Source organism: Sparus aurata, chromosome 17, assembly GCF_900880675.1.
Source record: "Sparus aurata chromosome 17, fSpaAur1.1, whole genome shotgun sequence".
In the NCBI taxonomy this organism is placed as follows: Eukaryota; Metazoa; Chordata; class Actinopteri; order Spariformes; family Sparidae; genus Sparus; species Sparus aurata.
Genome location: NC_044203.1, coordinates 25,544,468 through 25,558,094, shown reverse-complemented (window position 1 = coordinate 25,558,094; position 13,627 = coordinate 25,544,468). Strand labels below are relative to the sequence as shown.

At 38.6% G+C, this 13,627-nt stretch overlaps 1 protein-coding gene across 2 annotated transcripts; it reads right to left on the bottom strand.

Moving 5' to 3' along the window:
- On the bottom strand, positions 1-12,685 carry LOC115566840 (carcinoembryonic antigen-related cell adhesion molecule 5-like). Of its 2 annotated transcripts, none has more exons than XM_030392860.1 (10): positions 12,603-12,685; positions 11,932-12,246; positions 10,559-10,837; positions 9,959-10,225; positions 6,747-7,022; positions 6,367-6,618; positions 5,687-5,804; positions 4,370-4,416; positions 4,200-4,240; positions 1-523 (listed from the first exon to the last, which is right to left on the bottom strand). In XM_030392860.1, the coding sequence occupies exons 1-10, from the start codon at positions 12,646-12,648 to the stop codon at positions 299-301; spliced, it is 1,866 nt and encodes a 621-aa protein (XP_030248720.1). In that variant the 5' UTR covers positions 12,649-12,685; the 3' UTR covers positions 1-298. The 2 variants fall into 2 exon arrangements, with proteins under 2 accessions (XP_030248720.1, XP_030248721.1); XM_030392861.1 differs by having other exon boundaries at positions 4,200-4,237.
- Positions 12,686-13,627: the final 942 nt, after the last annotated feature.

Below are 13,627 nucleotides of genomic sequence, written 5' to 3'. Positions count from 1 at the left end.
TCTGCTCAGATATATACACTTTTCATTGATGTAGACACACAAACAAAGGCATAGGGAAGCTATAATATGTCACATATGCAAACTAACTGAGAAACATCATGCCTACTGGCCTCATTCATAGCAATAATTTCATCAACTAGTTGATTATTAACTTCTGCTAAAGTGCTTTGACTATGTAAACTCAGGTCAATATTCTTCTGGAACTGAGAGGGAAGGGAAGGTTCCTCCATCCCTGTCATGTCTGCTGATGCTGGCCTCCAGTCTACACTGACCACATGATCCACCATATTTAATGCAGTCAGTTCTTCTTAACCTGAGCGTAAACACTCACACCATAGCCACCAGGCTGAGGAGCTTGCCTCTCCACACGCTGCATGTGGTCATCGTACGTAGGAGGCGTTGATCCTGTATCAGAACTGGTCGTTTTTACCTCAGCGTAGTCCGATGTCTCATTCTGTGACCCCAGGTGGACTCTCCCACCATTTCTGTTCTGAAAGATCGTGACATCTGCGTAGTTCAGCTCCTAGAAAAGGCAAATGGAGGGCAATCTTAAGTGACTGTTTTGATTAGAAGTCTATTCATGTATATTTAAATTTCTATAAAATCTAGTATTATGTGGGTTTAAAGGATAAAAAACATTCAGTCTTCATCTATTCCCCCTCATGTTAATGAGAAGTCTGGTGAAGTTTCACAAAAACTTGACACAGACTGAACTGAATGCAATGATAGGAGGGTATGTTGTTGAGAACATGCTCCTGTTATCAACAGTTGACTCAGACTCCTTCAGAGCACTCACTGGAAAAATATCCGAGAGAACAGGTGCTGGTCCGCCATGCAGAAAGACATTGTCTAAATACATAGATGCCAAATATGCTAAAATGAATGCCGAGCTCAAAAGGGGGTAATAATTAAAAGTAACCAATAGTTACTTTTCCTGGTAACTAGTTACTTTTAAAGTGGAGTAATTCCATTATTAACTTGGAAGAAGTAACTAGTAACTATAACTAATTACTTTTTTAAAGTAACATGCCCAACACTGGTAGTTAATGACTTAATTCAAAATTTTGGGTGCACTTTTCCTTTAAGACACATATACTGCACACGTGGACTCCATTAAGTCAACTGAATTTCTTCTGCCTGTTTCAAAGTCTGATTTAGCCCAGTGGTAAACGCTGGGATAGATAGATAGGAGGAGAAAGCCTCTGAAACAACCTACTCTGGCTGGGCGAAATATCGGCAAAATCGATTAATTCGAGTTTTTGGTTTAGGACGATTTTTAAAAATGAAAATTTTTATTTAACTTGCTCCGTCGCTGCTCCTCGTGGGCTCGCGTAGTTCATAGTCGGCTCCGCCCTCCTCCTCGCGTCTTGACTTTCCACAGAGAAACAAACAGAACATGCAGCGAGCAAGGAGTTCGTTGATAAAAAGGCACTGTCTCGTTAGCAGCTTGGTTTTGTGGCGTCAGACCTCGAACAAACCACCGTCCGCTGCAAAGTTTGTTCAAAGGCTGTTGCAACTAAAGGCAGCACGCAGAACCATTTATTTCAGCATCTCAAACAGACGCGTGGATCGCAGTGGGACACTTGTTGTTCACTACAAGATGTACAGACCGCGGCAGCCCACACGTATCTGCTATAAAGTAGCCAAAATTTGCGGAATCATTGTGTCCCGTATGAGAAGAAAGGGTCCCGGTGGAAAGCTGTTACAGATGCAGTCACGTTGCATATCGCTAAAGATCTGCTGCTCGTATTACAGTGGAAACGCCGGAGGTTCATCCACATGCAGAAAATGTTCGACCCCAGACTGGTGTTACGAAGCCACAACGGGGCATGATGTCTCAAGCCAGAGGAAGCAGACAGGCTCGTCTTCCTGGCCAAAAATTAGTAAAATCTACTAACATGTCATGTTTACTGTGCAATGCATGCAGATGTTTAATTTAGATTACATATCTTCAGGGATATAAAATACCTTTTTGAAAACAAAGGCACCTTTTGCAAAATAAAGGATTTAATGAAACTTATATTAACACTTTGTCAATACCAATATGGAAACTTATCTGCTTTTAAAGTAGCAAGCAATCTGACATGTTAAATGTATGTTCACAAAAGCATTTTATCAAAAAGGGACACAGTCTTTTCAAAAGGATGGACTTTTTTATGTGAGTTTGAAGAACAATAGCAGGGCAAATTTGTTGCAAATCATAGCATTAAAATAAAAACAATGCCTTTAATAATTTCTTTGTAATTTGAAGTTTGGTCTTGAGAAGAGAAAAAAAAAATCGATTAAAATCGTAAATCGAGTTTGGTGTGAACATTTTTTTAGGCCATATCGCCCAGCCCTACAACCTACATAAACATACCTTATCAAGGATTGGCCAGTAAAATTAAATAGCTATGTGTTGGGTAAAGGGCTGAGGAATACAGCCCTTAGAACATGCAGCCACAAAGGCCACATAGTAAGGTTAATTTGTTCTTACTTATAACTTTGTGTCTGGACCATTAAACATATCCTGTTAAGTTTATTCCATACACGCAGTGTTGGGGAAGTTACTTTAAAAAAGTAATGAGTTACTTATTACTAGTTACTTCTGTAAATTGTAATGAGATTACTTTACTAGTTACTGCATTTGAAAAGTAACTTCACTACTTATTACTTTACTTTCCCATTTCTTTATTTACCGAGTAGATACAGGACAAACATCATAGCCCTATCATCACTTAGTGTTTATTGTATAAATGTATACAACATGGCTTATAAAACCATCGTCGCGGGTATTTTATCTTGTGTTTTTTGGAACCTGGGCGATTCAATAGTCGACAGGGGAAGCATGTCTTCTACAATGAACCCTGCAACCAGCCTGTTAATGTCTTTCTGTGTTACCTGCTTCTATGCTCCAACACTTGAAAAAAGCTTTGCGTGTTTAGGCGGGGTCAGCTGCTCATCGACTCCTTCAGATGACTGGCGAGCAGGATCTTTCGCCACAAGTTTTGTATTGCCATGCTGGGCTGACAAATGCTTGGACAGGTTGCTCATTGACTCGGCAGCAGTTGAAAGAAATTTGTTGCCTGGGCATAGAGTGCATTTCACTCGAATATTTTTGTCCTTTCGAGCTATAAACTTAAAGTAATGGGAATATCGCCACTGGCCGAAACCCCCAGTCTCCGTCTCCATTTCCCTCTCTCCTGTTCGCACCAGCAGCAACGTCACTCGACTCAAATCGATCTCTATGGCAACGCACACAGGCAGCACGCGCTAGGGGTGGGCTATACTGCAAATTTTGGTATCGATCTGATACCAAGTAACTACAGGGCCAGTATTGCCGATTCCAATACCGATACCGATACTAAAAATTCCTGATCATTGAGTGATTTGGTACTTTTTCCTTTAACTAGTTGACCATGATTATGATAACGATAAAACACAGGACAAAGATTTTAGCCAAATAAGAAAATTATATTTAACTTAATTAAATCTATAACCTATCTCTCTGCATGTAGCCTAAATAGAAATACTGATGTTCCTTCAACAGATAGACAAAGGGGTTATTATATTCTGCCATGTTCATACTTCAGGTTTGAGGTAGGCTCAATATCAATATAAGTATATATTTTTGAGTTACAGTGAACCTGAGTGAGCGGAGTGAGAGAGATGAAGAGGAGCGCTGCGCTTTAAGGACTGAGAGAGACGCTGCGCTCACACAAACTGTGAAGAAATATGAGTGATTTGCTGAATTTATAGAAGAGAAACTACAACAAAAATATTGATCTCATCACGCTAGTATCGATCCAATACCAGTACTCACCTTGGTATCGATACTATCGATATTTGGATCAATCCACCCACCCCTAGCACGCGCACATGCCTGCACCACTTAAACAGATCACAACTTTACACGCAGGCAAACACGGCTTGGGTAACGCAGGAAAGCGTGTTCCTATAGTCTTGTAAAGTAGTGTAGTTACCGATATTTTTATTTTTATTTAGTGTAATGCGTTACTTTACTTCGTTACCCAAAAAAGTAATATCATTACAGTAATCCGTTACTTTGTAACTCGTTAACCCCAACACTGCATACACGTTATTGTTCACCAATATCTCATGACTTAAACGAATAATACATTTTTCCTGACTACCTGCTTCACCCGATTCCTATGACTTTATCTTTCTTGAGTGCATGAAAACACACTGATGACTTTTACCTGACTTCCTGAGTATCCTGTGTTATTCTGGCCGTCACCTGCTTTAAAACACGAGAAATAAACAATGCTTAGACAACAATCAAAGGAGTAGGTAATACTGGCTGAATACAAAAGTGTACACACACACACACACACACACACACACACACACACACTTCTAATACACTCACCCCAGGTTGTCACTGTGTTGCTGTTAGATGATGTTTGTGGCCATTTTCTGTGTACATAGGTAATGAGACATTAATAAGTGAATTAAACATTAGACTTTTATTATTTAACAGCATAAAAGTAAAAGCAGTACTTTACTAAGTATACTCAGTACCCTGGTTTACATTTTAAGGGTCGTATTGATAATTTTTTTTTATGTAGACGAGTGATTTTTTAAAATATTAATAATAACATTACTATGACTGTGAATTAATAATTTTAAAATGACATGTTCATAATGATTGTTTTGTTTATCTCTGTATAAGAATTCTGATGGTTGGTTTCGGCTCCTAACGAGGTTTGTGAGCCGAAAATATAACGCTGTTGGTGTCTGTGTTTTGACAGCAATCAACAGTCTTTGTAGTTGCCAGTTTGTGGCCAAACATTTTAATTTATTTTTCTAAGTGTCTTAGTGTCACTAATGTTACTTTGTGCAACAAACAGGCAACAACTTAAGTGTTGTAACTTGAGAGCAATGAAAGGGGGGAGATTCAGTGTCACATATACTGGTTGAATGTTATCAATTATACTTACATCCATTTTAATTATGATACATAATATAGACCTTTAATCATTATTAAGATATTGCATTGTTAATACTTACACCAAACAACTACAAAAAGTTAACCTGTCAAGTTGTTCAGTGTCAAGGTGCAACTGAAAAATAACAAAATAAATTCAAAGTCAAAGCTAAAGTTTAGGTTTAGGACTAGATAGAGAATTTATATCTTGAGTCACAAGCAAAAGCAGGACATAGGTTAGTGACCTTTTGTTGAACATCAACCTTCTGTACATTGAGTCAACAAAGTTCTGTCACAACATTAACCAGCTTCTGGTTCCACATTTCTATCAGCTCTCCTCTTGTGCTATGTAGCAACTCTTCTGTGGTTTCATCACTTCCTCCCATCACCTCCTTCACCCATTTTCACACGTTCCCACTCTCTATTAGTACTGTAGTATATCAGTGCTTTCATTCTATGCTAGATTGTCTTGTGGTTTTTTCAAACGTAGAGTTCCAGTAATAATCTATGCCTGCCTGAAGCCCTTCCTGCTTCTCGGACATCTGCTCCTTTGCCTGATCCCTAACTGAATATAATCCAGTGTTTCTTTGCAGTCTGGTGTTGTTTTCTGACCCCGGCTGAAACTTTAACTTCACTGGCCCGATCTCTGAGTTGCAGTTTTAGGTTCATACCTGGTAATAGTGAGCCATTATATTTACTGTAATTGTGACTGGATCTTGATAATGAAAAATAGCTTCCTGGTTACATCTTTGTACTTACTTTCTTTTATAGATGTAGTACAGTATACACCCAACAGCTGCTCCAATGACGACCAAACACGCAATTACAATTCCAGCGATGCAACCAGCTGAACAGACTGATGGGCTTGCTGGGTTTGCTTAAAAAAGGGGAATAATAACTTGATTTTTAACAACAGTATGTAAACAGGGACTTTCTCATTGTACCTGTGGATACAAAGCATACAATAATTTCTCTCTTTATGTGATTCACAGCTGGCCAACATCATAGATGTATGCTTTGCTTAAAAGCGAACTCCACAGATTTTACAAATCATAGTCTGTTAACAGGTCTTGGGGAGTAGTACTGCTATACACTGTTGCTGTGTTAATTCAGATAAATTGCATCAAGTGATGCCACTTGAGTTAGTGCCATTTGGGACTAAAGACTGTTTTAACATGAATCACAACTGAAGGTGTGGAGTGAGAAAATGTGACTAATCCAATTTCTTACCAAAATTTTGACAATAAAAAATGAACACTTTTTTAAACCTGTCTTTCATAAGTGTGACAATGTTAAATAGTAAAAGTGCCAGCAAATTTTACTCTTTTGAGGGCAATTTAGTAGAGTTTTTGCATGTTAAGCCATTTTTATCTGAAAAACTTTAAATACATTTGCTGAACTTAGTTGGTGTATTGATGCAATCAATGGTATCTTGTTACCTGTTACAGTCACTTGATGCACCGCTGATGATCTTCTCTCAGTTATGTTGTTCATGGCTTGGCAGGTGTAGTTGCCACTGTAAGAAAGACCAGTGATGACTTTTGTGAACACAGAAGAATTGTGTATCTCTGTCCCATTCAGTGTCCAGGTGTAACTAGCAGATGGTTCAGACTCAGCAGAGCACGTTAATGTTAAGGTTTTGCCAAAATCAATCTTGCTTGGGCCGTCGATTTGAACATTTTCTGGTCCATCTGAAAAACAGATTTTAAGGTTTTACTGCAGCACAAATAATAAACAATGTGAATCTTTATATTTCAATAGTACAATGTTATGGCACACATCATTTTGAGCAGTAAATATAAACTCTACAGTTACTTACAGTTAACAATCATGATGTACTGAACTCTATCGTTGCTGACAGGGTTGCTGATTTCACAAGAATATTTTCCACTGTCTGTTTTAGACAGACTTTTAAAGGACAGAACTCTGCTCTCCTCATTAAGTGCCATGTTGTCAGTCAGGATCAGATCTGAGTCATCCTTCCTCCACAGTCTGGTAAGGTTGGAGCCAGCAGCAGCATCACAGGTTAAGTTGACAGAGTTCCCCTCAATTGTCAGGTTTGTTGATGATGTGACAGCAGCGCCTGATATTCTCTCTGTTGGGCATAAGATCATGCATCTTGGGTAAAAAAAATAAATCAGCATCAACTAAGGGTCGACTGAGTAAATAAATGTGGTTGTTATTTATAGTTTTATATAGTATTATGCTTTCTCCTTTGAAGGTCTAATCACGAAATGTGTGGTACTTAAACCTTCATCAGTTGAAGGTCTAAGTACTTAAACTTACTTACTAAGTGCTTACTCTTTTTTCTAACAACAGATTCTCATAAAACATGAAAGCGCGCAACGGCTGATTTTTTTGTCCACTTAAAGGCAATGGACACAAACTGTGAATATAACATCCGCTCTTAATCTCTGTTTAGGCTGATATATCAAACAGTTTTAGTACATTCAGAGTAATATTTGGAGTTGTGTTTCTAACCACCTGGAAAATGGAAGTTGCTCTCATTTTAACTTTGCTTTTATCGCCACCAACTCCTGAGAGAAATATATAAGTCTTTAGGTAAATTGCTTTAGATTTGTTCACCGCTTCTTCTCTGACTTTGTCTGCTACTTTGTGCAGGTAGTGTACAGTCTGTTTTGCTGAAAACAACATAAATAAGTAGAAATAAGTAAATAAGTATGACACATCAGTCAGCCCAGCACCGAGGATAAAGTTTAGCAATAAAATTTCTGCACATCAAAAGCTATGTATTGTTTTTAAATTTACACACACCAGGGACATTTTCCAGCCATGCATAAGGCCCAGTTTTTTTAATGACATCTTTGGCCATCTACAGTGGTGTAGCGCTTAAAACAGGTAGATATTTTAAGACAAAACTTTCCCAGAGACTGAGCGCAAATGTGTTTGAAGGTGCACTTTGGGCCAAATCTGTGAGGCAAAGGAGGAACCAATCTTTAAAACCTTAAAAACACAATGTTTTGCATCTTTAATTTGCACAAGTGTCTTCAATCATAGTTTTATTTTATTTCGTATTCTATGTTTACAATGACATAGGATACTGAAGGTGGCAAATGTCCTTTTTATTTAATATGAAGGCACACTGCTCTGGCACTTTGTGCAAACAATTCTAACTTACCCAGTACAGAGACATCTGATGAGTGAGATGTTTCGTATCTCATAGTTTTGTTGTTAAAGGCCTGACAGTTGTAGTTAATCACTCTGACTCATCTGAATGTTCACCAGTCTGAGCTCTGTTCCGATATCAGACAACTTGTCCCTGTTCAGAAGCCAGTAAAACAGGGGAGAGAGTCTGGACCCAACTGAGTAGGACATGTTAATCTTTAATCCTTCAACTAAGTATTCTTGTGACATTATATGATAAATGTGATATGTCAAGTTAATATTTTCTGGGCAATCTGTAGTGTGCAGCATATGGGGAGTAAAAGAGAAAAATATCACCAAAAGTAATGTCTGCAGCTGACATGACATGCAGCTTAGCTCAGAGGGCTCATTACCACAACGTTTGAAGCTGCATGTATACAGTATAGTGCAAGCTGTATGCACATACTGTACTGCATAAAAATAGCAAAAAAATTCAAAGTAATAATTCACAGTTGATGGAGAGGGTTACTTGGTCACTGGTTCCTGTGCTCAGAGGATTCAGCGGGTCACATTGACTATAGTAAGAGTGGAGCTCAAATCAGTGAGCTGAACTCTGTCACTTTGTGTAACCTCAGAGCTTCTGTTCAGCCAGCGGAAAGAAGGGGAAGATCCAGAGGAGGAGCAGGACATACTGACGGAGCTGTCTAACTCTTCTAAGTCTGTGTTGTTTGAAGGTACCACAACATAGGCAACACATGCTATGCATGAAAAACACGGTGGTTTACTACTTGTGAACCACTATGTGGACTTGGGACTTGATTGCCTTACTTAAGACTGAGTCAGTTTTGACCATCATCAGACTACTCTACAATATGAAATCTAAGACTGCACAGATCATAGACCAGGCAGGAGGAGTTTAGCTGTCTGTTCCACTCTGCATGTTTACCAGCCTTGACACTGTTGACAGGAGTCTTTGCTACCACCACAGGAGCAATTTTGAGAACTTAGCCCGGGCATTTAGCAGATGCCTTTGTCCAATGTGACTTACAGCAATTCAAACATTCATACACTGATGGTGGTGGCTGCCGTACAAGGTGCTGACCAGCACATCAGGAGCAGTTCTGGGTTTAGTATCTTCCCTAAGAACACTTCAACATGCAGACCAGGGGAATCGAAACCTGCAACCTTACGATAACAAGACGCCAGCTCTACCCCTGAGCCCTGTTTATATTTCTGTCTCTCTTTGGACAGATTTCTGTCTGTCTGAGTTTAAAGCTGGTTGTGGTCCAACCAGTGACTACAGAGTACTAAAGTAATAAAGTAGTGATGATAACTAGAGGGGCAAGACCCTCAATATGTTGATGGTGGCTGGTGGTTGGTCTTAAGTTAATTCTAATTTTTCACCTAAGTAACGTACTACCAACGTACTAGGCATCTCATCCAATACCTAGTAAGATGTACAATGCTTAACCAATGTTGGCTGACTTCACAGGTTAATCTCGTCTGATCAGCCACAAGCACATTCACCATATAAACACAAAACCATCCGTTAATTGTTAAATATAACAAAACTGAGGTGTGAAATTCAGTGTAGTCTGTGACCAAATTACTGTAATGACATCATAGTAATAACAAAAAATTTATTTTTACATATTGATTGTATTTAAAACAAAGAATGTGCTGAAGATGAGGGCTGGTTATATTTGTTTTCCCCATTCTTTACTGTTTGACAGGCCACTAAAGACAGTGATTTGGTCTGACCATACCATTTTTTAAGTCACATGAAAGTATCATGAGTGCAAACAATTGTATATATTGCTTTGTTCAATATTTAAGACAGTTTAACCTGACAGTAGGAGAGATGCATGCCTAAATATCATCTTTCTGTATCCATTTTTTTTTACATATCAGTTTATTTTAACCCACCTAGCACAGTTACAGCCGTAAGCTGAGATGTTTCATATCTCAGTGTTTTGTTGTTAAAGGCCTGACAGCTGTAGTTTCCACTCTGACTCATCTGAATGTTCACCAGTTTGAGCTCTGGTCCAGTATCAGTCATATTGTCTCCATTCAGAAGCCAGTAAAACTGGGCAGCAGGTCTGGAGACAGCTGAGCAGGACAGGCTGATGTTTGAACCTTCCACGTAGTATTCCTTTGACACATTTATGCTCAAGTTTACATTTTCTGGGCCATCTGAATATAGGGGTTAAAACACCAGCAACAAAAAGTTAAAAAAACAAAACAACATGCAATGTTAGGAAAATAAAGGCGCTAAGCGATTGGCATGCAGATTGACTCAGAGGCATAAGAACTGATTTGTATGCACAAATACATGATTAACACTTCCTGAATGACACTGAAAAATGATTGTAAAATGATTTAGTTGATTTTGGCACTGTGCTGTAGATTACAGTGATACTGTACTAGATCACACATGGTTAAAATGGTTTCCTAGTATTTTGTGCAAACAATTAAGGATCATGAAGATGTTGTCAGATAAATTGCTGAACAGGCAGGTTAACTCACAGCTGATGGAGAGGTTTACTGGTTCACTGGCATCATTGCTTACTGGATTGGATACAAGACACCTGAATGGTCCCTGGTCGTTGCGGGTCACATTGACTATAGTGAGGTTGGCGCCTCCATCAGTGAACTTAACTCTGTCACTTTGTGTAACTTCAGAGCTGCTGTTCAGCCAGAGGAAAGAGAGAGAGATTCCAGAGGCGGAGCAGGACAGACTGACGGAGCTGTTGAACTCCACCAAGTCTGTGCTGCTAGCATTTGCATGTGCATTGTCGATTGGCTCTGTGGGTGAAAATCAAAATAATTGTATGACTTTCCACCACATAACAAGAGGTAAAGAACCACTGCAGTGGTTAGTATTGAATCCTATATTTGTTATAGGATGTTGAGTATTCGTGGTTGCACCTTAAAAGCAAAATGTTCACACTTATTATCTAATGATGATGATACTGATACTGTAAGGTTATTTGAGGTGTTCACAAGATGTTTTGTATTTCATAGAAAAAATCAGTATTGTTGATATTGTGTCAGACTAACATTGATTTAACCCGGTTGTATTCTTAGGCTGGATTTTTTGGTGGTTGGCCTCAGTGTTGGATATAATATATTCCAAGTTAACAGCAGCTGACTTCAAAAAAGGACATCGGTGTCTCTGAAACAGCCTCAAGAAGAGCAAAATATAGCAGAGTAGCAGGGCTGCATGGTATGGTACAAAAATCATATTGTGATTATTTTGACAGACATTGTGATATGATTCATAATTAGTGGTAATGATAGTTTTGCACCACGATTTTCATTTTCACTGAAATAAAATCTAATGCAGCCCTCTGAGTACTGAGCAGATTCCATACACTGATGAAGACTGTGAGATACAGTTGAAAAACCTCGAAAGTGCGTTTATATACGGGTTGTGAGTGATTTTTTGGTTTCATGTTTTTTTTTTTTTTAATTTGTGAGTTCAGTACACTTTCACAAAGAATAATTCTAAAACAATCTCGACTCTCAAACCTTAAGATTCTATTTAAACATTGAATACTCATCAGGACAATGTGTGGGTGTGGTTTGATGAGATTTGATTGGCAATGTTGGAAAAATAAACGAACAATGCCACAACGTTCATCAGACTGTGATTAAGATGATGCGTCAACTTGACTGGATCACAGAAAACTCCTTTATTATGTTACACCACCTCTTCCCAATGATGTTTCACCACTTCAAACCAAAGAAAAGAGCACAGACCAAAACAAAAGAAGAAAAGGATTGTCATGTTAAATAACCAGAGGTATTCGAACCTTGGCAGAAAATTACAATATCTCTATTGCTATGTATAATCTCCACTCGACAATAGAAGAGATACAAGTGAAACATCTGCTTACCATAAACTTCCAGTCTGATGGTTCCTTCCAGTATTGATCCTCCCTGTGGTAGAATGAGAACTCTGTATTCTCCACAGTCACTCAGAACCAGATTCCTGAGCTCCAGAGATCCAGTAGAAGTGAAGAGGGTGACCCTGCCTTCATAGTCTGCAGTTGCATTAGTATTTGTACTGATTATACTTTGGTCACCAAATTTCCATTCCACAAATGTAAAGGGTTTTTCTGGTGGAGTCAGGGTTGTTGTGAACATCACTGTCCCTCCCAATGTTGCATTCAGAGGACCGTCTGGCAACACACCAGCTCCTTTGGTTAAACCTGGAACACACAGTTACAGGTCTGAGAACAACTCGATTAAATTGAGTACATATACAATGGGCCACTGGGACAACATAAAGTGACATAGCTCACACTAGATCAGACCAATCAGAACAATCTGCCAACCAAGAATGCAGCTTATCTATCAATATATTCAATAGTTTTTATCGCAAAGGTTTTATCGCAGGTTCTGATTTGCCATTTCCATATTTTCTACACAAGTGTAATTAAAAGTTTCTCTTACTCTATGCAGGTTTTTTATGACAAACACTTGAGGCTAGATGTCAATATTATGTCAAGTTTTAAAGTTTTAAACATACTTCGATCAATGACAACACAATGAAACAACCTCTTACCTGTCAAAGCCACAGAGACAACACAAAGTAAAGGTAATATCGCCATTGATCTTTCTTTGTGAGATGTATAAAGCTGAGGGAAAGTTAACCATCAAACTCCAAGAGCCTCCGGCAGATCTCAGTTTAATATTTGACTCTGTAAACGCAGTTACCGACGTCTTCATTTACATCCTGTGTGCATGATGAGATAAACCCACTAAAGGTGCAGATATGCTCTCAAGCTGCAACATGTCACCCTCTTGTGGTGTAATTGTGTCTGTACTGGTATAGTAATGCATAATAAAATGGTTAAAAATACCTCTGACAATATAAGTTCACACAGCAAATGACTTCATCACTTGCAGAACAGGATACTGTGTTAATTAATAAAATCTATTAATAATAATAAGAATACTACATTTTATTTATAAGCTCCTTTCCAATCAACCATGGATACAAAGCTAGATAACAGGTGAAAACAATAGTGAGATTAAAAAAAGGCTGGATTTAGGGCTTGAAAGTAGATAGACATCAGACAAATGTAGTGAGCATGGGTGAAGGGATGTGAAAGACTTTACAGGTAGGTATGTGCCGAGCCATTCAGAGATTAATAAACAAATAAAGTACCTTAAATGAGATGCAGAATTTAAATGGAAGCCAGTGCAGTTGTTGGAGGATAGGTGTGATGTGCTCCCAGGACCATGTATGACCTTGCAGCTAAATTCTGGACATACTGCAATCTCTTTAGCACCTGAGTAAGTAAGCCACAAAAGCGGATATTTAAGTAGTTGAGGCTGGAGGTTATAAAGGCATGTATTAGAGTCTCAGAAACAAAAGCTAGTGACAGAGAGTTTAGAGATGTTCTTCAGGTGAAAAAATACTATTCTGATAATATATTTGATGTGTGCATCAAAACAGAGGGTGGAATCTAAACTAAGATGTTTTACCTCAGCAGCAGAGGTTGTGATGAAAACAGGGACGGACAGGTTTTAATGGGAGATTTTGGGACAGGTGACTGTGGAGGCGATAGGGAATGCCTCTGTTTT